The sequence below is a fragment of the Prorops nasuta genome, unplaced genomic scaffold, assembly GCF_024137725.1.
Source record: "Prorops nasuta isolate Cenicafe-Biocafe unplaced genomic scaffold, Cenicafe_Pnas_1.2 PNAS00004, whole genome shotgun sequence".
NCBI classification, from domain to species: domain Eukaryota; kingdom Metazoa; phylum Arthropoda; class Insecta; order Hymenoptera; family Bethylidae; genus Prorops; species Prorops nasuta.
The window spans coordinates 1,281,926-1,307,069 of NW_027116801.1; the positions used below are offsets into that span (position 1 = coordinate 1,281,926).

At 36.0% G+C, this 25,144-nt stretch overlaps 7 protein-coding genes across 7 annotated transcripts; 3 read left to right on the forward strand and 4 right to left on the reverse strand.

Annotated features, from left to right (window-relative positions):
• Positions 1 to 68: 68 nt before the first annotated feature.
• LOC136772446 (peroxidase-like) lies at positions 69 to 4,827 on the reverse strand. The gene is made up of 4 exons (XM_066725435.1): positions 4,469 to 4,827; positions 1,994 to 2,990; positions 784 to 1,882; positions 69 to 448 (listed from the first exon to the last, which is right to left on the reverse strand). Exons 1-4 carry the CDS (start codon positions 4,597 to 4,599, stop codon positions 171 to 173), a joined length of 2,505 nt encoding a protein of 834 aa, XP_066581532.1. The 5' UTR covers positions 4,600 to 4,827; the 3' UTR covers positions 69 to 170.
• Positions 4,828 to 5,890: 1,063 nt separating this feature from the next.
• LOC136772710 (coiled-coil domain-containing protein 142) lies at positions 5,891 to 10,400 on the reverse strand. The gene is made up of 12 exons (XM_066725840.1): positions 10,227 to 10,400; positions 9,915 to 10,135; positions 9,699 to 9,831; positions 9,453 to 9,598; positions 8,946 to 9,325; positions 8,496 to 8,635; positions 8,111 to 8,395; positions 7,878 to 7,994; positions 7,403 to 7,556; positions 7,157 to 7,274; positions 6,412 to 6,599; positions 5,891 to 6,293 (listed from the first exon to the last, which is right to left on the reverse strand). The coding sequence occupies exons 1-12, from the start codon at positions 10,398 to 10,400 to the stop codon at positions 6,145 to 6,147; spliced, it is 2,205 nt and encodes a 734-aa protein (XP_066581937.1). The 3' UTR covers positions 5,891 to 6,144.
• Positions 10,401 to 10,867: 467 nt separating this feature from the next.
• Positions 10,868 to 11,707, forward strand: LOC136772287 (mitochondrial import inner membrane translocase subunit Tim16-like). Its single transcript, XM_066725166.1, has one exon. The coding sequence runs from the start codon at positions 11,056 to 11,058 to the stop codon at positions 11,464 to 11,466; it is 411 nt and encodes a 136-aa protein (XP_066581263.1). The 5' UTR covers positions 10,868 to 11,055; the 3' UTR covers positions 11,467 to 11,707.
• An 11-nt stretch (positions 11,708 to 11,718) lies between these two features.
• Exd2 (Exonuclease 3'-5' domain-containing 2) lies at positions 11,719 to 14,158 on the reverse strand. The gene is made up of 6 exons (XM_066725164.1): positions 13,889 to 14,158; positions 13,500 to 13,641; positions 13,124 to 13,423; positions 12,939 to 13,063; positions 12,465 to 12,862; positions 11,719 to 12,384 (listed from the first exon to the last, which is right to left on the reverse strand). The coding sequence occupies exons 1-6, from the start codon at positions 14,143 to 14,145 to the stop codon at positions 11,825 to 11,827; spliced, it is 1,782 nt and encodes a 593-aa protein (XP_066581261.1). The 5' UTR covers positions 14,146 to 14,158; the 3' UTR covers positions 11,719 to 11,824.
• Positions 14,159 to 15,352: 1,194 nt separating this feature from the next.
• Positions 15,353 to 18,167, forward strand: Pi4KIIalpha (phosphatidylinositol 4-kinase II alpha). The gene is made up of 7 exons (XM_066725165.1): positions 15,353 to 15,482; positions 15,569 to 15,890; positions 16,048 to 16,166; positions 16,317 to 16,809; positions 16,888 to 17,150; positions 17,225 to 17,364; positions 17,441 to 18,167. Exons 2-7 carry the CDS (start codon positions 15,599 to 15,601, stop codon positions 17,532 to 17,534), a joined length of 1,401 nt encoding a protein of 466 aa, XP_066581262.1. The 5' UTR covers positions 15,353 to 15,482; positions 15,569 to 15,598; the 3' UTR covers positions 17,535 to 18,167.
• A 1,258-nt stretch (positions 18,168 to 19,425) lies between these two features.
• Positions 19,426 to 20,573, reverse strand: Cisd2 (CDGSH iron sulfur domain 2). Its single transcript, XM_066725167.1, has 4 exons — positions 20,321 to 20,573; positions 20,054 to 20,148; positions 19,626 to 19,742; positions 19,426 to 19,550 (listed from the first exon to the last, which is right to left on the reverse strand). Exons 1-4 carry the CDS (start codon positions 20,415 to 20,417, stop codon positions 19,464 to 19,466), a joined length of 396 nt encoding a protein of 131 aa, XP_066581264.1. The 5' UTR covers positions 20,418 to 20,573; the 3' UTR covers positions 19,426 to 19,463.
• A 2,854-nt stretch (positions 20,574 to 23,427) lies between these two features.
• LOC136772711 (uncharacterized) lies at positions 23,428 to 24,058 on the forward strand. Its single transcript, XM_066725841.1, has 3 exons — positions 23,428 to 23,483; positions 23,568 to 23,829; positions 23,920 to 24,058. The coding sequence occupies exons 2-3, from the start codon at positions 23,603 to 23,605 to the stop codon at positions 24,056 to 24,058; spliced, it is 366 nt and encodes a 121-aa protein (XP_066581938.1). The 5' UTR covers positions 23,428 to 23,483; positions 23,568 to 23,602.
• Positions 24,059 to 25,144: the final 1,086 nt, after the last annotated feature.

The window sequence follows — 25,144 nt, forward strand, 5'->3', positions numbered from 1 at the left end:
TCTCTCTCTCTCACTCTCTCTCTCTCTCTCTCTCTCTCTCTCTCTCTCTCTGATTATATTCGTTAATGTTATATACTTTAATTTATTACATTTATAATAATTCGTCTGGATAATCCTAAAGTAACAATATATAGTAACGTACAAAATCTGTGTTTCGAAGAACTTTGATTTTAAACGATATTTACAGAGGGCATTGCGAATGCTGGATAAACCGAGGTCAAGTTGGTCTCTCGTGATTCCTCGTTGGCACTAGATTTATCCGTAACATTCCCTTCCATTGGCTCATCCTTCCACAATTGCAAAGAAGGTCGTGGTATATCCTCGCAAGTCATCATTGAATTATTCTCGTCCGTGGATCGCATAACACGTGGCTGAATGTGAGTTATGTTATCGGAGCAATCGCATATTATCCCAGCTAACGAGGTTTTACGCAGCTCTGTCAGTTGTTCTAAAAATTAAATGAACAGAACACGGAGATTACGAGAGTCGTGAAGAGATGGGGAAGGAAGAATCGAGGAGACATCAGAGTGGAAGAAGTTATCGATCAACATTTTTGGAAGAAAAAAACAAATGATTCGATGCACGATTAGATCGAATCTTTGGTTAAAAAAAATTTTCTATATACTTTGTATCTTGAAAATTGTTTAAAACCAAGCACGTGACGTATCACACATGCTGTACACGCGAGGTGAATACTTTAATGCTAAATTCACCAAAGACGTTGAAAATAACGTCGACGAATGCTTGTTCCACTGATGCACGACTCCAATGAAAGAAGTATACCTTCGGTGAATGGGTAAGGCTGCTGCTGATACTCGTACCAGAATCTGTCACCCTTTTGCAGTCGATCAAATTGATCGGCAATCAGGCAGGTAATGGTAGGGCCGACCAGTCCATCGTGAATTGGTATTTCAGCGAGCGCACCGGTGTACAAATCGATATCATCGACAGACTCGTAAAGCATGGAAATTTCCTGGAGCGCCTGAGGATCCAAATGGCCTTGAAGATGTTGAAAAGATTGGCTCGCGCCTAAGCCACAATATTGACGCCATTTAGTGTAACCAGGAAGTCCATGATCCCTGCCTCGTTGAATATTTAACGAGACCAAGTCTAGACCGCAAGGCACCGTATTGTTGGCGAGTGGGTCCTCGAATAGGTGTCGGGTGAGCTGTGACGTCACGTGGGTGGTGGTCCTTTGGACAAGATTGCTAGCAGCTGACATGACCGAGCTGTCCACTCCACCTTCCGAGTAGAGGCTGTAGGGATTAAAAAGCATCCTGTGCAGCTCGACGTAGGAGGAAGTCCCCTTTAGGCTGTCGGTCATCCTCATCAATCCTGGTATGAGTGTGTGCGCGAATCTGAACGCGGCCGCTGAGAAATGATTGGCCATCGTCGGATCGTTCGCCGTATCGTCAAAACTATCATTGGTTGGCCTATATCCGTTCTTCAGGGGCGTCATCCTCAACGACGAGACTCTCTCCTCTCCGAGAACAATGGGCAGAAACTCGCTATACGTGATATGCTGAAGCTGACCGATAACGATCCTCCGAGACTCCTGATAGACTCTCTCGTCCTTCCACCAAGGATTCAACCTCGACAGCTGTTTCGCTAAATTATTGTGCTGCCTCGCCCAGATCAGGTGCATCGTTGTTAAATGCAAATTCTCGTTGGCTCTGGCATCACCGGCTGCGAAGCAGTAACGACCCCTGTGACGCTCCAGCTCCCTGTTGCAACCATCCTCCTGCTTGGTACTGGCTGGCAAAAGTGTCCTGTTATCAGGTGTACTTTGCATCTTTAACAGCCCACCTTGAAATTCACGCAAATCCCTAGCAGTTTCCTCGTCTGGTCCATAAATCGCTGATCCATCGATAAAAGCACTGACCTGTGAAAGCGTCGTGGAAAATTAGCCCTCTGAATTTTTCATTCCTCCGGCGTGTTAACGCCTTTCGATGTAAATAGCTAATAGCTATACGTATATATATACTGTGTGTACCTGGTTCAACTGTTCCCTCGGCCCGAGTTTGCACTGAGGAGCCGGAGCGGACCTCACGAATTCCATACAGTCCTTTCCAGCCAGGTCGTAAACAGGATCGCCAGGACCAACTTTAACAGGGAAACACTCCGGATGACCCACCGCCGGAGGACAGCACGAAATGGCAGTTCCGTTGAGTCCCTGGCTCAGTGCAGTCGCCGTGATATCGTGATCCAGGAATTGACCAAAAACAGCCAGCATCACGGTAAAACTGGGATTACTACTCGCCGATGGTTTGTGAACGCGCAGACTGACCTCCCTCGCCGAAGGTAGCTCTCGTCCAGATTTCGCTCTTCTAGGGGCGTCGAGTCCATCACCGTAATCCGCTTGGAGGACTCGCCTGAACGCTCTCATGGCCGAGCCCAATCGTTCGGGTCTGTTACAGCTACCATCGTAACTCCTGTATTTCTTCAATTCGCACAGACTCTCGTGGTTCCTCCTGCACGCGTTCTTCACCGTCCAATCGCCGTCGAAGAAGCTCCCGATCGGCGAGGGTTTGCCCTCGATCGATCGCATACTCGTCAAATTTTTCGTCACCGCCATTTCAGCCACAGCCAGCAACGAGATGTTTTTCACTCGAACGCTGGTACTCACGGCGTACCTCTGCCTGGAATCGGGTGACGGCGAGGTCAGCGGGGTCAACGAAGCTGCCGCATCGGCCGACAAACGATCCTCCATCGCACGTTTTCCTATCACCAGCGATCGCGCGATTTCTTCCTCGCTCAGCCCCAATACGATCTCCGGAGGCCTTCGTCTTGTGCTCGCTCCCTCAAGGTCACTCTTCTCATCGTACACCGTCCGCGGTACCACGCTGTCCGAATACGTGCGAGCGTTCGGTTCCAGGCCCAGCTTCAGTGGTCCGCTCTGCAAGTTCGAGTCGTTCCTCTCCAACTCCTCCTCCGTCTCTTGCTTCACCGAAATGCTGAAGGACACAACCAAGGCCATCGTGAAGATTGTTCTGAAAAATTAATGCATCTTTCATTCCTTATTTTTATATATAATATCGTTTGGGAGTGAACGTCTCGTTGGGAATTGCTTTTGACCCGGGCTCTTGGAAGCTAAACGATTTAGGGCTTGACGAAAATCACTCATACAGACGCACGCACACACACACATACACGGAGAAAAGCGTTACAAAAGCAGTCAGGTAGCAAAGCTGTCGCTGTCTACTCGGTCGATTATAGAAGCTGCGAGACTCATCTCGAAGGTAAAAGGAAGACCTGGACGAGAGCGTCCCCTTGTCAATAGAACGGTCTCTGTACAGGACATCTTGTCGAGAATCATCCACAAACGCGATGGCGCGATGCTCCTCAACCCACAAATACCAAGCAAATCCAGCTTCACGTCCCACGCGACTGATCGATTTATGCAATCTTTATAGCGGGGCGTGAACTTTACTACCTATAATAGCGCTATGACCATCAATTTTTCCAACAGGATCGTAAAAATCCAAAAATTCACAAAAGAAAAACATGCAAGAACCCAACTATTCCTCGACTATTCGCTACCCACTAAAACTTTTTATTCAGTTCAACGGAAGAATCCGCGTTATTTTACCGACGTTACGGATCGAAAATGCCCTCCAAAAGTATACCACGTTATACATTTGCATGCTTATGCCGTTGTTAAACTTTGGAAGCTCTCTCGATAACGGTATAATTTTGTTCAGAGAAATAGTTGAAATTTTGAAAAAATGTTCGAGGGATCTCAATTTATTTTTAAAGAAATAATACAGGTTTAGTTAGAAAATTGGAATATCGTCTTTGATGGAGCGACTGTCGACGAATCGAACGAGACCAGAAACATTGAGATCCATCGTGAGAGATACGTCCGTAATTTTGGAACTCGTAAAATAAGAAATAATTCTAAAATGTGTGCGCATGGTTCGTCCAGTAAAGAATAAGAGCAACGGGCTATTCCAAGGAGCATTTTCGTCTTTAAAGATTACGTCTCGCGACGCTTCGAGAGACTTTCCTAAAATTGTAAATCGGCCTTGGAATAAAAGTGTGCTTTTGATGGAGCGCGTGTTCGACCTGTAATGTCGGTAGTATCGGAATCCTTTTAAATAGAACAAAATAAATTCCTATAACACCTTGGAATAATTTATTCGACGCTATATTCATCCTGAGAAACATGAGCGATGCAGTATTTTCCCATTTTAGGCGTGGGCATTTAATTATAAACGCTCGCACAGCTCCAAGAGATCTCGGCACACTGGCATAAATCAAATTAAAAATTCCACACAGGCTAAAATGTTTAGGTATTTGAAATTTTCTATTTAAACGAATACATCTCTGGCTGGGAAGGAAAATAATTAAGCGCGGTGTCTCGGCAAGCTGCGACATATTCTTATAAAACTGTTGTCGCGATAAGAGGATTGATTGGATGATCAAAAAACGAAACAAAAATTAAAGAAGAAAAAACATGAGAGCTTACATGAAAATTGCACAGACGCAGCATTGGAATTGACGGATTCGAGTCCTCCGAGTTCTCAAAAGATTGGCAAATTCCACGTAGTTTGGCGAATCCAGTGGTCTGGCCAGCGGCGTTCTCTCCGTCGAGTGCATATTTCATAATTTTAAATACAGATACACCTCTGGAATGTTCCCGGCATGTTCCACCGTCCGACGAGTACTTTGTTTACGTGCTGCGTATATTTCCGCAAGACGCGCTACAAATTTTCACTCTCCAGCTTGAATTGCCAAGAATTTCCAGTTTTCGAGCACTTTGTATTCGCCGATAAAATTTACACGAGTATTTGGTTAGTCACGCGGTCCTTCTCGCATTATGGTGGTGCGTGCGCCGAGTGGCTGAAGAAACTGCGGGGCCGAGCTGCTCGCATTACGTAAAACGAATCACGCATCGGAGGTCACCGGTGAAATCCGAGTAGAGACCTTTTTTCTCCCCTGACTCGAAAAAATAACGTCCACTCGACGAGTGGCAAGACCGCCTCACGTTCGATTTGAATAACGTTCATCGAGATGCATCAATGAGATGCAAACACATGTTCCCAGAATATAAATAAACTTGCGCGCTTAACACGATACGCGCATATGTCAAATTCAGGGATCAACGTAATGAGCTTACGTATTTAATAACGTACGAGGTAAAATCATTAAAATTTATCAGTATACATTTTCACCGTCGAGAATGTTTTTGCTCTATATTATTTTATGAGAAAGTGAACGTGCAATATTTCTATGGTATATAGTTGCGGTTATCGACCTCTCTCCTTTTCCTATGTCGTAAAGTGATACATCTGCAGTCGGGTGAAGGGCTTCTGTCCTTTTGTAGGTTTCCTGATCATAAAGATCGTCTACCTTTTCTAAACAGACGCCTATCCCAATTCGTTGCCCTATGTACAATGCTTAACAATGAATAAAAATATTGCATAGACATATGTATGAGAGAACATTCTATTATTAAATAATTTTTGGTAAATATATAGTTCTTATATTCCAATTAATCGTCCTTTATTCGTTCATTTATATAAATTTGTTACTACATATATAGCGGCATGCACTGAAGAGGATCAAAGAAAAATTATATTTACAAAGTTTTAATAAACTGGATTATTTAAATTCGTATGTATTGAAAAATTACTTGTTGCTATTTATCCAACAGTTGTTCCCGCGTGACGGCAGATTCGATTACAGGCGAGTAAAGAGGGGGTGGTAATTGTAGAAGGGGTGGAGCGGGGCAGTAACTAATACGCACTAGTGCATTATAGGAAAACCGCAAAAAAAAGTTTACCGTACACAACCTCGGCTTTATTTCGCTATAGAATTAGCAGCGCGTATTAAATAGACTATATATATATATATATATATATATATATATATATATAATAAAAGCCTGTTGCAGAATTGATTTCGAAAGAAAACTAATAAGACTAGGAGAAAGGAAATTCTCTTTCCTTCTCTCTCTAAATATATGTACGAGGTGAGCGAGAAAAAGAAAATTTGAGGTTTTCAATTCTCCAGTTGATACAGTATATATGGATGGATCTAGATGTGCGATATGACTTGAAATCTATGAATATTTTTAAAGATTTGAGAGTACGTATAAGAAGAGAGGCAGGCAATACTGGTATATAGAAGAAGACGAGTGAATTATTCCGTGCAGCAGAAATAGTATTTCTTGGGTGCTCGAAGTTCCAGCCATTGTTCTTGATTAGGGACATACATTTCAGCCGGCATCCTTTCCAAACCAGGCGAACGAGGTGATCCAGTAGTAGCGGTACTGCCGTCTGCTCTTCTAACTGAAATACCAGAAGAGAAGGACCTTGAGACGACGCGAACTCTCGGATGAAATCTCCGCGAAACTGTCAGGGCACTCGAGTAGTTCGATATAGTTCCGCTTGAATGACGCAAACCCACCGAAACGTTTGTGCATGGCAATAGATTCGCCTGGGTGTCTCAGAAGAAGACGGCCAACCCCTTCGCAACGACGTAGAACTTCGTTCTTCAGCAAATGGTTTCTGACGTTTTGTGAGATAATCGGACACTCCGTTACCCACGTTGACACTGAAGCAAAATCCGTCAACAACTGAAGGGCTCCGTGTTCGCTGCAAGTAAGACACGAAAATTTAACCTTCTCTCTCTCTCTCTCTCTCTCTCTCAGACACACACACGCACACACATGCACACAAACGTCTAATCGGTTTACATCGTAGAGGCTCAATTTTTCAAGCAAATGCGTTGAAGAAAAAAACAAAGAGTACAAGCCCTGAAAAAGGAATTTCAATAAGACGAGAAAATACGAGCAGTTCGCTTTTCCAAAGGAAGCCTCGACAACATCGGCTTTGGCTTAACTCTTTGCAACAAGCGCATTTGCTCTGAAATCCGATCCAGCGATTTTTTGCAGATTTGAAACTTTGAGCACTCCCAGAATGGTACCTTAGTTCTATTTAATCGCTAAAACTGATATTCCTGTTTGTCTTTTATTTCGAATAAATCGTAAGCTGAATTTTTATAACGCTTCTTCCCTTTCACCGTGCTGTATACCTACTATAATATTTAAATGCGAATGCGTACTATGACGGCCACAATGACGGTTGCTCTCTCCTCTTTTATATCATAGTACACATCCCTCTCCTCTCGTCCACATTTCTTTCTCGCTCACCTGAATTTTATGCGATGACAATAAATGTAATCCAGCCATGACTCGCACATTATTCTCAGGATCATATTTGAAATTTCATGATCCTCGATAACTTCTAGGACAGGTAGAAGTACCCTTTCTGCAATAAAGATATCGAGATTTTCTCTTTTATTTTAGATTGGAGAGGAGGGAAGAGGGGGGGGGGGGGGGGAGCGAGAGAGCTCGATGTGTGCTATCGATCCGCGTGCTTTATTGTAATTGCCCTACCAAAATAATTTTCCACATAGAGACTGGCAGCTATTGGTGGAACGTCACTACCCTTTCTCCAGTAATTTGAACGTGGGAAGCACATGTGTAGATTAGCAAGGCTCACTACTCGACAGATCTTGGCGAGAATATCAATGCATTTGACAGGAGAGCCCTGGGGAACAATGGGAGGGTTAGTTACGATGCTATGCAGTTTCTACGTATCGACATTTAACCCCCTCGTGCAATTCTCTAATACTTATAACAAGCCCCCATGCCAATTAGAACAATAAAGCCAATACACGCAAACTCTCGTGCCCCGCACAGACACACTATAAGATTTCAAATAAAACCTTCCTTCGGTCCACTCATTCGTGCGAGCTCGATAGAAGCCATCGCGAGAGATAAATTGCTCTTTCGAGACAACAAAATCACGGATAAAAATAGAAAGAAGAAAAGACGAGGTGCTGCGCTAATACTATATCGCCAATCTTGCCTGCAACAATTGTACGTTTGCATTGACCTCCGAGACTATTTTCGCCCTCATTCTAGCGCAAACGTATACCTGAACGCTGATTGGCTCTTTCAGCGAAGATACGGTATGGTCGGCTAGCTGAAAAAATTATAAAAAAAGATTAGAAAATATATACTCTTTCCACTGTACCATATAGTTTTGTCGTTTTACAAGAAACTTATTGTATATTATTCAAGAACCAAAGCAACGTGTACTTTTAGGTAGGATAATTCTTCCAGGCAATTTACAATGTCTCCTTTGACAATGAGGAAGAAAACATCGAGATCCCACGTATGTGCTATGATTTTAGCTTCTTGCATGGCCCAGAGTCTCGCTGTATGAGCGGAATGATCCAATCTGTGCAGAACCACGATTTGTTCCGAGAGAGGCAATTCCATCAATGGCGCACCAATCACCCATTCTCCGCCGACTTCACATTCGTTACTGAGTCTTACCAGCAATTGAAATACTTCTGCAAACATTTGACCTGTGCTGGTACCCTAAAAGATTTGCAAAAGTTTCAGCTCTGAGCGCTCACCGAGTTGAGAGGAAAATTCATTTGGGACATATTTTCCCAACAATTCTGCTTGCATTTATCACCTCTGTGGACGATGGCTTCGATTGGTACTCGAAAACGGAAGTGTAGGCTAATCTAAACAGTTGATCCCAGGCAGTGATGGTCACGTGGTATCCCAGAGCATCGCACAGGCTTTGAAGCGCCGACCTCACCGTTGGTGAAACTATCATAGTGATAATTAATTAGTAATTTGCAGGTTCATAAATGAAACTAATTACACCGCGTGACCACCTAATTAAATTTCAAATAGAAAAGACGCTTTCCATCCAGGAACGCGAGAGCTGTACCATTTTCAAGAATTTTCAAACAAGCAATCTTTAATAACATTTAACAGCCAACTCGGTGTAGGGTAGAGAAGTCTTGTTCCTTTTAAAATTATATAGTTGTATCGTTAATCGAAAGATTTTCGCGTTTGCAGGCGGTAATCGAGGTGTCAGTGTGCATGCCGACGATATCGATACACTCTTATTTACCATCCGATGCTTGAACAAATTTTCGCAGCCAGTCCTTGAGATGCTGCGCCCCGTGATTGTGATGAGTGGCAAGAGCTTCCGGGGACCACCAAAGAATCACGTGGTCCAAAATGCCGGACAAAGCACCCCAAATCACTTCCTGATAATAATCTCTAACCTTCCTGATCGCATTTCGCTTTAATCGCGTCTCCCCATTGTTCGTTGTCAAAGCATCCGTGCCAAGCAATTGCGGTGAAATCTTCTGCACTATGCCTAAAAGCTTCAGTACTTGCTCGTGTTGCGCGTTCACCAAAGCTTCGATACTCTCCATATTCGATGCTTCCACTTGGCTGGTTTGGACAATGTTCGATACGGGAGGTGTCAAATGTCTCGTCAAAGCTCTAAAAAATATTCTGCCATTAATACTCATTTTCTACCTCGATATTTCTTACCTTTTATTAATCCTTCATCTCTCATATTCGTCATTAAATTTTTACTTAATTACATCACGAAAACTCTACGTTTTACCGATAAATTTCAATACTGGAATTTTCGGATAAATCGAGCTCATTCCCATTATTAGCTGGCTCCTCCGTTTCGTGAGGCTCGTAATTAGCCAGTAGACAATCGATCAGTTCGTGACAAAATTCTTCTGCTCTATTTTTTGCTAAAATCTATAAAAATGACTATTATTAAAATTCTTCTTCTTCGACACTTTAATATACGATTATAGTATATATTATAACGAGTATATGTGTGTGTAATTATCTATACCTGTAATATTCGGGTGACAGACATTTTTTTCAATGGCTCCAACATGTTTGGACAATCGTTGCAGAAGATACTGACTTTTGAATCCGAGACATCGTGATCCAAATCCAACATTCCATTGTAAACGTTTACCAATCTATCGATCAAATTTCATTAATATTTTATTCGTTGAAACGCCCATGTAAACAATTCTTTCCTCAACTTCATTTGCCATTTTACCTAAATACCATCGTGAGAATTTCGTCAGTTTTACAATCCACTATGTCATTGATTAACCTTCGCGTGAACTTTGCAAGCACGTTAAGCTTGCGCTTCAAGTTGCACAATATTCTTTCGGATTTATATAGATAAATGGGATGTTTCTTTGGATTATTGTCGATGCACAATTTTTTAAATGATTTTCTTACATCATCCAGATTAGATATTACGTCGTTGATAGGCTTTAAATTAAATATAGCTACACATTTTTCAGATATCAAACTTATATAAATAGGTGTGTAAATAATAATGAAATTCACGGTAGATTTTTACCTTGATGTTTGTTAATTTTTCTCCTCCAATATTCTCATTAATCATCGCTATGCATTCTGCGAGTTTCTGCATTGTTTCATCTAATAAAAAAGACTCTTGAAACCATTTCTCGGAACCATCATCGAGAAATGGTAGCCACTTAATAATATTCGTCCTATAATTATTTGTTTCCATTTTTAAGAAATCAATATTTTATAATAAATACGATCTGTCATTATTATCAATTATTTGTTGACAGAAATTCTATACATTGTTACAATACAAATTCGTTTCCAGACGGTATTAACAAGGGTAATACATTATTGTCTCAGTTGCTAAGGCCACGAGAGGAAGAATCAATATTTAACAGATATATATGTATAAACAAGTTAAACTAATTTTCATCATAAGTCCAACTGTTGCGAATTATATTGTTTCACGATTTCTAAATAATAATCAATTTATCACCTCGTAAAAAGTTAATAAAATAACGAAATTTTCGATACCTCGGTGGATTCTGAACAAAACTTGATCAATTCGCTTGAAAAGTCCATTTTCGAACAATACGAATGGTTGTGTCACAGCCACAATGCTTCCTCTCATGTGTGAATAAGCCTTTACTTTACAATTACATAGCATGCTTGCCTGCCTATTTCGCAAGCGCGAAAAGAAGACATTTCAAACTACATAAAGAAAGGCCATAAAGCAAGGGCACAGAGAGGATAGAGGTTAGGTTTCCCCATAGCCGGCCCATCATAGATGCTCGTGCAGCTCCGCACTTGCGGAATAAGCATAATATACTGTATATATTTATTGAGGAACGGCAGACGACAAAAGTGAGGTTAAAGTGATGGCAAAATATTTAGCTCGAATTATTTTATTGGGTGCACAAGTGGTCGGTAGAGCTTTTACACGAGCTTTAAAACAAGAAATTGCTGCAAGCCAGGAAGCTGCTCGTAGAGCAGGTGGCGGGAGGCAAGGGGCACAACACGTAGCTACTAACACTAGAACAGGAATATCTCTTGACGAAGCGTTAAAAATCCTCAATGTAGAAAAACCAACTGATAAAGAAGCTATTGAAAAACACTACAAGTTTCTGTTTGAAGCCAATGATCGAACAAAAAGTGGATCGTTTTATTTACAATCCAAAGTTGTAAGAGCAAAGGAACGCATAGATGAGGAATTAAAGATTATTGCCAGTGAAAGTCCAAAGCCAGAAGAACCATCAAAGTATACACGCTCAGCATCCAATAAATCGTAGCATCTGTTATCACTAGTCTATAATTAATACTTAGAGCTCTGTATATAATGAAATATTAATTGTTATTAATAAATATCATAAACTCTTTGATATCTAATAGACAGAAAACATGAAATTACTAAGGACCTATAGTATATATGTACATTCATACTTTTATTATTATAATATATTGTCTTACTATCATTATCATTATCAATTGATGTAAAATGAGAAGGGAGGCTCAGGTTAGAGGAAACTAAAGAAAACCACATGTTACGTCTGAAAATAAATATATTTAAGTTATAAATTGATTCTAGGAAGTCTTTGCAAAAGTATTCGCTGTTATACGAATACTTTGACATCAATTACTTTAATATATTCAATTAATTCCAGCTACCATTGCATCTTGTGGAGTTATTCTGTTTTGTGTCTGACGAATTGTTAATCTTTGTTGATTATGAGAGATAGACCATAAATTTGGTAAAAATTTTGGTTTCATGGTTGAAAGAAAATGCTCCCTCCATGTTTGTTCTAGTGTAACCAAACCACCTTCCCTATTCTCAAAGTATTGTACTACTTTCAAGCCATGAGGTTGCCACCTCAGCTGGGAAGTAGTTTGAGATGAAATATTTGGACCATTTTTTAGTTTGGCATATAAGGCATCTAAGAGATGGGGGGAGAGGTCTTGTTCGCCTATATTCTTTATCACAAATTTCTCTAACTCTAATCGCCTCTGATTAGGTAGCGTATCAACTTCCCTTAAAGCTTTTACAGCATAACACAATTTTCTACAATTTTGAATTGGTTTTGGACCGATCAGAGGAGCATCGCACGCGTCTGCCAACTTTCTTCTGAGCTGCAGATCGTGTGCTTTACTTTCCTCGTGACAGGGCGGACATAACAATAAAATATCGTGGGATTGGTGTGCTTTCATTACAACTGAAAAACAAAAATCATTAAATAAAAATGAAAGACATATATATATATATATATGTATATAATGCGATTATACTACTTACAAGGGAAATATTTTCTGTACTCCCTAGGAACTACGTGTTTCTTGATAAATTTTTCAGAGGCGCCGCATACAACACACTGATTTACTTTAATCTGTGTGTAGTACTGGCCGACATTTCCTAGAGCTCGGCCGGACGGCTCAAATCGTAGTTTTACAGTGAAAGGATTATTATTCACAACTTCTCCCAAGCCTTTAGAAATATACCATTCTGCTTTTTTAGAATCACAAGTACACAAAACTTCTCCATCTGGTGCTTGCAAATAACAATTATCATATAATGGTTTAACTCTTGTTGGCAAATTACTAAGTTTATCTTTGTTTATCCTATTAATAACAGGTGCAGATTTCTGATTATTGTTTATTTCACAATTTTTGGCAGTTATTAAATGTTCCCTGAACCTGCAAAAAACGAATATTCATTTAGTTTTCATTATTTCTATGGGCATACAAAAAGAAATTTGTTTATATTATTTACCTCGTATCGATTACACCTTCAGGTATCTCATGAAGTTCTGCATAATTATCTTTGTTCCATATGCTTTTAATATAGGATAAGATCTTTTTCCATAATGGATGTTTTTGCTTTGCTTGTTCCAATATCTGTAATTTATCACATACAGTAGAGAGACGTGGCAAATTATTAATGTAAATCTTCATTACCTGATGGTATATAAGTACAGAAGCAATTGCATCACAAGCAGCATAAGCCATTTGCTCATCATTTAATGTAGTAGCATCCCAATCTCCGCATCTGACTTCAATTACTTTATCCATTTCTATACCGAGGTAGTGAAGGCAAAGAGCAGCTAAGCTCTTTTGACTTGGAAGATTTAACTTTTGGGCTAAAGTTCTCAAGTCTACAGTGCCAAATACTCTACACCCGTAGTCTTTGATTATTTTTTGGCCATCTTCGAATGAAGCAACTCCTACTTTAAGTATTTGTTTGCTAGCTAATAATTCCTGAAACAATGATATAATTATGTTATTAAATGAATACAAGATTAATTTTGTCATCTCATACTTTACAAACCAATACCTTTAGTTTGGGTGGAATATATCCAATTTTTCCAATACGAAATAGGGCACATACACCATTAAACGTTGCAAGTTGAACTAAAGATACAGCTCCTTCATTGACCCATTCGCAATCAAAACCTAATATACCATGAGATAGATTGCTGCAAATTTATAATAATTTGTTCACAATTAACTAGAATTCTGTATTATAAAATCTAAATATTATGATTAAGCCAAACAAAAAATGTAAACAGAGCACAATACATTGTGAGCTGATTAAAGGAAGTGTATTTATGTATATATGATTCAATCGTAAGAACTCTATCACCCTTATTACAAAATTACTTAAAATCATGTAAGTTGTAAATGAACTCGTATACTGTGTAAAATAAAAAATTTTAAACTTACCAACGAATACGCTGAACGGCGTAATCGCATTTCTCTGGAGAATCTGCTAAAATAATCTTATCCAAAGGAATCCTACATGGTTTCTCCAGATTTTCATTACGATTATTTGTACAATTATTATTGCTATCTTTAGCTTTCTTAATATTTTTACAAAATTTCTTTACATTTCGTATTACATTGTCGCGATATTTAGAAGCTAAAAAAACTAGCCCCACAGTTACACAAACAAAAAACATATTGTTACGTGGTTGAAACATTAATCACGAGAAAATATATCTACTTTTTTACAATAAATTTCAGATTATTTATAAATATAAGTTATATATACAATTTGATGTGTACCAGTTGTATCTTAATAGCATAAGTTTAAATGCAAAATATTTACAATCCTTTATAGTTTACAAATGAATAAATTATTACTTTCCACAAATAATTTAACGTAATTTTATTAAGATTCGAGATTTAATTTGAGAATTAACGTTAAAAATACCGATAAGATCACGTACATGTTAAATAAAGTTTTAAATTGAAAAGATAAATTTTAAAAATCGGACGCATGATTCAATTTAATGAAAAATTTTTACTATTTTTTTAATGAACCGCATAATTAGAAAGCCGTTTATTAGATGTGTTTTAGTATGATCGAGGTTCAAGGCGTCCCATACCCATAGCAGAAGTAACACGACGCTTACCGCTACGAGATTTATACGCGACTGCGATAAATTTCGAGAAACTGTGAAACACTACGACCTACAAACAGTACAAACAATTCAAATTTGTATCGTAATGTAACCTTTATTATTTGTTTTTATTTCATCAGTTAATAGCAATATACATATAATATTATTCAATTGAATGAATTAATTACCCTTGAAATTATATGCTTGCTATATAAATAATAAAATATTTATTTTACAGAGAGAAGAGAGAAAGAGAAAATATAGACAAAAAATGTATTAAAGTTTAAAGCGTATACCCTTATTATTGAGCAGGTACACGTATAATTATAATGATTAAATTTAAGATAAATGATTATTATACATAATTAATTTACTATTATTGAAAACAAAACGTTTCTTTTTTAAAGTAAACCTATTGTTGATGCAGAGAGTTATTCACGTTAAATTTATACATGGTTATTTGTTTATAGCTGCCACATCACAATTCACATATACAGAAGGCACACGCAAATATGTGCTGCGCTACTGCATGGGCAGACTGGGATACTAGTGTGTATAGTAACTAACACGCCTAAGTGTAAGTGTAGTTGACAATTGGCATATGGCATACGCGTGAGGTAGGCAGCTGGCAGGGGTAAAATATTGGAAAAGGAAGCAAAGGAGCAAAGTTACAAGCAGGTAGGAAAATAAGATGGCGGTGATTCTATCAGCTGATATCGTCTGCTGGGATGAGAAATTAAATTTTGGTTAACTGATCAGTTTCGTGCTATTGATAAAAGAGAGTTTAATATCTCGAATGACCATCTGCTTGTGTGTTGATGAGCGTATGGACCAAATTAATCAGGCTTTTTGATGACGTAAAATTAATTATAGTGCATCCAATGATGTCAATATACTTATGAAGCACAAGAAAGGTAGCGTGCGTCATTGACAGGTGTTGCAGCCAGGAATGTGATTAAACAGATAGGGCTTCTGTCAATTAATACTTTTCAATCGGCAGAATAATCTGCAAAATTGCCAATCGGCTGTGATGAGCGACTCCGAACAACGGCAATTGCACGTGCCTTATCGAGAATACCACAGTCAGAATAATACTAACCCATCAGCCTTAGTAGAAACTGATGCACTGGTTGACCTGTCGGTTACGCCGAGCAATTATTTATCACCGCACGACGAGTCTTCGGATATCCTTCCTGACGTTGAATTTATTTCAAATCTGAGCACTGAACAAACCAGAGCCATTGATTCCCCTGGAATCGACCGGGAGAGTCAGCCTCTCCTTGGTCGTTTAGAACTGGATGTTACCTTCAACCGCTTCCCTGGTTTGTTATCACTTATATAACCATTATCTTTACACAGTAATTTGCATTTTTACTACATTCATTCTAAATGCTTTTATTGCAAAACCATTGCAAACGATGACTCAGACGGACAGCATATACATTATTTCCACGTACGATCTTATTATGTCTTTTTCAGATGACCCCCAATTTTCTGAATTAGTTTGGCAGGCTGAATGTGCAATAGATAACAATATTTTCCCTGAAAGGATATATCAAGGATCTAGTGGAAGTTATTTTGTTAAAAATCCAGCAGGGGTAAGATTGCTCTTGAATATATAATTTTCAGTAGAAAAAATTTATTTCATGATCTTGATACTTTTTGTTGTAGCTATAATTTTTAATAATTTTATTTCTTCTATATTCATTGGATTAATTTATTTATCAACAAATATAATTCATTTGCAGAAAATAATAGGAGTATTTAAACCCAAAGATGAAGAGCCATATGGAAGGTTAAATCCAAAGTGGACAAAATGGATGCACAAATTGTGTTGCCCGTGTTGCTTTGGCAGGAGTTGTTTAATTCCAAATCAAGGTTATCTCAGTGAAGCTGGAGCCAGCTTGGTAGATCGTAAACTTGGTCTTGGTGTTGTACCAAACACTAGAGTAGTGAAACTTGTCAGTAAAACTTTTAATTACCCACGTTTGGATAGGCAAAAAGCACGAATAAAGCAATCGATTATGGACCAATTTCCTACTGTTGGTTCTCACTTTAATCGTATTGGTCTACCTCCAAAAATTGGCTCTTTTCAAGTATTTGTTGATGCTTATAAAGATGCAGATTATTGGCTCAGACGCTGGGAAAATGAGCCTCTACCAGTACGGCTTAGTCGCCAATTTCAATTGCAATTTGAGCGATTAGTAATTTTGGATTACATTATAAGAAATACAGACAGAGGTAATCTATCGTATTTCACAAATTAATGAATTCATTATTAATAAATAAAAGATAATATGTTAATTATATTTAATAAAGGTAATGATAATTGGTTGATTAAGTATGATAATGGTGGAAAAAATGGATTGGAGCAAGGTGAGGTGAAAATAGCTGCCATAGATAATGGTCTAGCTTTTCCATTTAAACATCCTGATTCTTGGAGAGCATATCCATATCACTGGGCTTGGCTAAGCCAAGCTAAGCAACCATTCAGCGAAATCACCCGAGAACTAGTATTGCCTCAACTATCTGACCAAAACTTTGTGCAAGATCTTTGTGATGACTTATATCAATTATTCAAGGTAAGTTTTTAATTTTTTCTTTTGATTTTGTATACTTCTTTTCCTAGTGACCTAATTGAAATAAATTCTTACAGCAAGATAAAGGATTTGATAGGTCTCATTTTGATAGGCAAATGAGCGTTATGCGTGGTCAAATTCTTAACTTGCAACAAGCATTAAAGGATGCTAAAAGTCCTGTACAGCTTGTACAAATGCCTGCTGTCATCGTTGAAAAGTATGTAAATTTGTTATTTGTTAAGGCATTATTACAATGTTATTATGGTAATCGAATTTCATTTAAACATTCACAGAGCCAAAGGAGCCGGAGGTTCACGATTATTTTCGTTTTCTGACACCTTCACTCAGCGCTTCCAAAATAAGAGTCCCTTCTTCTCTTGGTGTTAAATTATCTCCAAGTGTTTAAAATTGGTGTCGGTGCCAGCCAAAGACATATAAAAGATTCTGAACACTGTTACAATTGACTTTTATATAGATAATTACTATCACCTCTTAACAAAAAAAATTAATGAAAATACTGCTGAGCTATAAGGTACCTTAAATATATAGTATCCGCATTTTTTCTCTAAATTGAGGCAGTAAAATGATTATCATATTTTATGGAGCAAATATATAATATATATATATTGTGTTAAAATCAATATCATAATATGCTTGCATTGGTACACGTTTAAGTTTAAAGAACTTAAATTAATAATGTTTATTGTCTTCCTTCCAACATACTCACCTAAATTTTACAAATAGTTAATGCATGGAATGAATACACATTTGACATAAACGAGACAATTTTGGTACAGTGTGAGGAATGTCAGCTGTGATTTCACTATAAAGCCATATAATAATAGTAATTAGGGGAAATCTCTTTTATTTTAACAAATGTCTAAAAACTAAAAGATTAACTAACTGTACATAAATTGAACAGAGATTAATCTGTTTTTTGTTTTAATTCCATCAAATAATATTAGAGCAGATTTATAAATAAATATATTCATGTACTTCTAATCAAGTACATTCATGACATATTGTATCAAAAAAAAATTTAATTTAATTTAATTTTTATTTTATCTATTTCTTTTTTAAGTGAAAGTTTAAGGAGGTTGTTGTATTTGCTAGAAAAATAAATATTGTACTCTATTTTGAATACAATATATTTAACAAAGATAATTAACATTCCAGATAAAATAACTGCAGTTGAATATCCAATTGCAAATCTGTTATTATTATTGAATATTATGAAGTATTTGAGCATTGTTGATGCTTTATTTGCTAATTTTTAAAAATAAAATTCATTAGTTTTTTAATGTAACGGATAGCTGTATAAGACACAAGCGTGACGTAAATTTTCCGATATATCATATTTTTATGTTTTCATAAACGGATTAGATATAAGCTATTTTAAATATAAATATAAAATACAATATAACTACGAGTGTTGTATTAAGTGGCTCGGAAAATAATGTAGTTTATCAATATTATTTTTACAACGCAGAAACTACATTACTTTCCGGTCTATTTAATAAAAGAAAATAATAATTAAAGTCATTGAAGATAACGCAAGCCCAATTAACTGCAGGAATGTAACATCGCGAACTATACCTTCAAGACAAAAAAAAATAGAAAATAATGTACTTTTAAACAAAAGCCTGCTGTTTCAACATATAAATGTGCAAATAGAGGGCGTTACATTTGAATATTATTAAACAAATTGTAGATATTTGCACATTAGAAGAATAACTTTCAAACAACTTTCTTTCATTCTATCAAATAAGGAATAAGAATAATATATATAGGAAGAGAGATTTTTTTGTAGGGTTTACGCATGCGCTTGAGCTGAAACAGCCACGTGGCTTGCAACAGCTGACTACAAAATATATGAATATGAGCATAAGATAAAATCGTTAAAACCGGAATTGTTTGCTGTATGAAAAAATTTAATTATTTTATTATTTGTTTATTAGTTAAAGTTTATTTTATATAAATTGCTTTAAAAATATAAAGAAAAAATTATGAATTTACAAAAACAAATTAAAATTATATAAGCCAATAGTTTATTTTGCTTATTAGGAAATTTCTAAAAAATTACAAAAGTAAGTTCCTACTAATTATTCAGTTTTTATGCTAATATACAGAGCGTAATAGAAAATTAATTATATAAGTAAATGTACATTGTACTATATAAAATTTGAGATTATATATCTCAATAAGAACCTTGGCTATGGGATGTGCATGTACAGGAAAAGCTTGTATAAATTTTTTAAAACAAGCAATTGCCAACAGATCCTGATAGAGACCATTTATTTTATGACATATTTTACATTACTTCTTCTTTGTGACAACAATTGGTCCAACATTATCATTATGTTCCTTATTATGAGCACCATGAGCACCATCACAGTACGGCCACTGAAAATATTCATGAATACAGCATATATGTACAATGCACTTCTTTATCTATTTTGTTTAAGCATTTTTACTTACATTCTTGGATCTCCAACAACGACAAAAAACAGCTTTATCCGCTATGTCTTCTACATCAATTGTATCCACTACTTTAGCAACATCCTTTTTTACAGCCAAATTTACTCGTCCACATGACTAAAGGAAATTGAAGTATTTAATTATGATGTTCACTTTTCCTCAAAATGATAAAATCATAGAAAAATTTTTAAATATAAATCTTCTGTTTACATTTATTATTTACAATCAATTCACTTATTTGTATTTCTACAGAATTTAATTCAAACACCTGACATTGCTGTATTATTCTAATACAAACCAGGTCAGTTTCTATAATTATGGAAAACCAGTTACTTTTGTGATTACATAATAACAAGATTAAGCAATAGGCTTGGCTGTTATTATGGATCTAACTGTCCTTGGATTCAGGTAAAAAGTAAGTTACTTACGGGAGGTCTACCTTTAGGACAAAATGCTCTGTAAGACATATATCCCAAACCTGCCAAAACAGCAGTAGGAGGAATTAAGGAGAACCAATCTTTTACTGAAAAGGAAGAAAAGATATTTTCAATTTTGTCATTTCTAATTACAAATCTACAAATCATAAACCTAGGATTACTGATTAGCCCTATTTATTTTGGAGTCAATCAATTCTCAGGTCATGACAATCGATAACAACACATTAAATTAACAATAAATATGCAAATTTGTCATACTTCCTAAATGAAACCATCCTCCTATCGAATCTGGTATAGGTAATCCAGATAAATAATTTGGAATAGATACTTTTACGAGACGTGCAACAGGCTCCATGTTTAATATTGCTATACTGAATAGATCAAATTCAACTATGACAAGTTAAACAAAACGTTGGCGCTGTAGGTTGTACATACATAGATAGGCTAGGCTAGGCAACTGACTGGCCTAGGCCTGGCGAGTAGCGGACGTAGCGGTATAGTAGTAAAGCACATGCTTCCCCAGAGTGCAGACTATAAGATCTACATATATTTTACAATATTACTTAAAATAAACATGTAAGAGTATTTAAAATTACAAATAATCTCATTATCGATGAAAAAGTTATGCAAAAGATGTTAAGAAATAATATAAACTAAAACTATAGCAATGAATGAAAGCTATTGTTAATATACTTTATAAAAAAATTATGTTATTCATAATTAATGAAATCAAACAATCAGGTACAAAGGATAATGCACATTTTTTGTAAGAAGAGGCGGAGAAAAATAATGCTTTTGATTTTGACAAACGTAGTAAAATTTAAAGATTGGAGGGGATGGGTGGGAGCAGGAGAAGGAGAGAGAAGGAGAGTGAAAGCGTGAAAGAATGAAGAGAAGATTGAAAAATAAGAGAGAGAGAGAGAGAGAGAGAGAGAGAATTAATATAGAATAGTAGAAAACTTTATTATCGACGAAAGTTTAAATACGACGGTAGATGAATCTTGCTTGAGCCGCTTGCCGCACCTCAGGCTTGACGGCCTCGGCGCCTCGGCAATAGCATCCTACCCGAACCGAACCGAACTGAAGGCCTTGCTTTAAATCCATTTGCTTCCAAATATCTCTCCTGTTTAAATACTATTTTTCTTACTTTAGCACATTCCAATTTAATCCACTTTCGTTATGCCTTAAAAACAAAAATAAACTATTTACCGGTAATTAAGCATAATGGTCATTTTTCTATTTTTAAATACTAAACAAATTATGAAGGCAAATGCCTTCCACCTTTGTTTCTAACTAACTGTACAATATTCCTACGATACGAATATAAACAGCGTAAGGTTTACTAAAAACTAGAATCATGATAATAAAAGTGCGAATCAAGATTCGTGCCTTAGAAAAAAAGGGAAGAGAAGGAAATACGCTTCAGGCGAATCAAACGTAGAGCAAAAGTGCGATGAGCATTTTTTTAATTCCTTTTTCTGCTCAGTGTCAAATATTGATTAAACATTACAAATGTGTTAATCTTTTTAGAAAGCATCAGTGATTACTTTAAGTGATAGAATTAATAATTTCTTACGATGTCCTTTTATTTTCTTCTTTGTTTATTTATTTACGTTTTATGTTTTAACGGAGCATGCAATCACCAATAAGATATTAACAAACCTCACATATTCCACTAAATACTCGAGTAAAAAAAACACAAGCTAACATTGAAGTAAAAATTAATATAAAAAGATGACGCGAGCTACTTTCCGGTTTAGTAAATTTATACCATGTATGTCACACGTGGCCGGTAACAATTTCTACTGTCAATTGTAGACTACACTTAATCATTGTTGTAGAATAATATGGGAAAAATCACTTGATGATACAGTGTAAAATAGGATTCATATTGAAGTTTCTGACTACGAATTACACTGAGGTGTGAATTGAAAGGACTGTATAGAACACATACTGAACCGTCTGAAAGGAGACTGACAGTGACTGAGCGTCGGAGCAGAAGCAGAAGCAGCGTGCCGAGTCTCCGAGACTACATTTTCACTGAGTGGGGAGACCAGGGGATTGGTAGTTAAAAATAGCGAGACGTCTTTATAGACTCCGCCACTACCCCTTTTCTACGTTCACCCTAATTATGCCCCACAAATTTTGCATAAAATGTGGTAAAAAGCCGTCCGTAAATGCCCTGCGCTATTTCTTCTCTAAGTAAAAACTAATTTCCAATTCACTTTATTGGAATTCATTTTTACCCCTAACTGTGTTTCGCTTTAATAAAACGTTAACAAGATATTTTAATATTCTCTTTACTTAGACGTTGATACAATGCTCAAGGTAACATGATACTGAAATTTATACTCACCTCTGCGCAATCAAATATTCTTTTAACAATTGCTGATAAAAAATAAGAAGCTAAATGCATATACCTTCGTTTATATCTTCTTTAATAGCAGTTGAGGGAAATTTTTTCTAAGGAATATCATTACCACTTTTTGATCGAGTTGCTGAGGAAACCGGTAAAGAATATCAGACACTAATTGGTAAAAATGGATCTCTTTAACAGTCCTTATTACAAAGTACAAAAAATATCTCTAACTCTCTGTGGCGCATGGCCCTATCAAATCAGTCGCATTTATATCATTTTAAGAATGATATTTTTAAATGGAGTTATCATATTTACATTTATACCCGAGGTCAAGTATTTCTTTAAAAAAAATAATTACACCGTAGTGCCAGTAGTATACGTATACACTATATAGTTGTTTTATTTATTATCTTTTTAAGAAAATTCGGCCTATATGCATTCTTAATCAACAGATGCTCGTGTTTGTAAAAAATTTACAAGATTTTGATCTTATTATGGAATGCTTGCCTATGATAGGTGGATCAGTTATAGCTATATGCAAAGGAGCTTCTATGTTTAATGGTGTCAATAAAGCAAGTATCTATTTAATAAATGTAATTATTTTCAGGTATTAGTATTTAATCATGGTGAATACTATTTGAACAGGTAAAAATACTATTAGAAGAAATGCAGGGGCATTGGGAATATTGTGGCCTTGTGGAAGCTGAATTATTGATTGTTAACTCGGCAATGGGCGCGCGGGGTGTTCAGAACACCCCAAGAATAGAAATCTATTGGTAACGTAGCGAAAAATTTGTGCAGTCACTTAAAAATATTAGCGTTTAATTAATACAAATAATGTAAAGAAATGCAATTGCTATTGTATACCAAAGGGAACTTCGCATAGATGATATTTATTGAAAAATAAATCTGTATTTGTAAATATTTTACGTCTAATAACGAAAAACAAATGGGGTGTCCGTGGCACCCCACGCGCCTATCTACGTAAAAAAAAAGCACGCGCCTATTGGCGGGTTAAAAAATATGCAGATAAAAGCAAACTAATAACGATTTCATATTTTAGTAAGTGTACTGTCCTTGTATATTAAGACTTTTATGCTGTAAGAATCTTTTCTATAAAAGACATTGGAAATTCTTAAAACGTAGGTGGCGTTTACGTAGTTCTAGTATGTTACTATCTGATGGCTTGTGCCGCACCTATGTTGGATTTGGTTTCACCTTTAAATGAATCCAGACAACGCTCATTAATATTTCCAGGAGATTTTTATGGTCATGGTAACGACCACTTTTTCCTTATTCTTACGTTACAGTGGTCTAGTATAATGTGTATTGGTCATATAGTGATGGCGTTTGATACACTGTACATGACACTTATGCTTCACACTTGTGGAATGTTTGCAGTCCTGAGGTAAGAAAACTTATATACTTACAGAATCGCTATATAATCTGACTTCACTTTGCTCCAAGAAAAATCTATGTTAAGTTACATAATTTTTAGTTATAGACTGGAGAATTTAAAAAATCAGAATTTTAAAAATATAAATGATAAACGTCAGAATATACATATAGCTCAAGATGAAATGATTCATGATTATTTAACCGAATGTGTTAGATTACATTTAAAGTGCATTAAGTAAGTGCGTTTATTACAGAGGATTATTGAATATTGTTGTTTTTCCAAATCGATTTTCTTCATTAATGCAAATAATTACAAATATTTCTTATCTTAAATTATATTTAATTAAAATTTAAAAAGTATAAAAGCGTCATAAATAATTCGAATTATTTACCCATTTCTTCATATTTTTTATCTTTTATTAAATATGTGATTAGTATCAAATGAGACAAGATGATTGGCCACCTTGATAATGGGGCAATATATATTCGTTGTCTGAGTTACGTCAGACGAACCGATAAATGTTAATTTTGTTATATAAAAATTTCGCGTTATTTGATTCATTTACATTTAATATATTTAGATATTTCGGACTTTGTAACAAACGTTTAACAATACAGTTAATTTATTTTCATTGTCTGATTTAAGATTTAATGATATTACGATTAAAATTATTAGTTCTATTTAATATCACCTAGTCCATAATAAGATATCTTGCATTTTGCTTAAAAACATTATATATTTCTCAAATTTCCATAAATTAAAAGGACTCTCAATATAAGAGAATCTTTAGATTGGTTTGATTTACTTTTAAATATAATTGAAAAATAATTTAATATTTGTAATTAAAGAAACTTGTCCTATTCATAATATTCACCTCTCCCTTATTTACGCCTTTCCTTTAAAGATTTTTCTCTTCAATATTCACTTATTCTTTACGACTATTACTATTTTGATAAACCTTTTTTTTTTATGAGTTATGCGGAACGGTTATGCTCAGCGTTTAGCATTGCTTTCTTCTATGATCTTATCGTCGGAGTTTTGCTCGCAAGCGCGGCAGCTGTTAAGGTTAGTTATTAATTTATTTATACTCAATATGGTTTTTAATGAAACTCTTCTCCATTCGTAAGATAGTTTGTTACGAGCCTCAATGATTTTAATAAACGAATACAATATGGATCGCTATATATTATTCAATCAATGAGAATTTTTATTAATTGCTTGCCGGGTCAATTATTGAGTGATCACAGTATCTATGTTAATTTAGCTGCGTAAGTAATCAATATTTTCATTATTCGGTTGCATTAATTTAAGCTTGCATACGCAT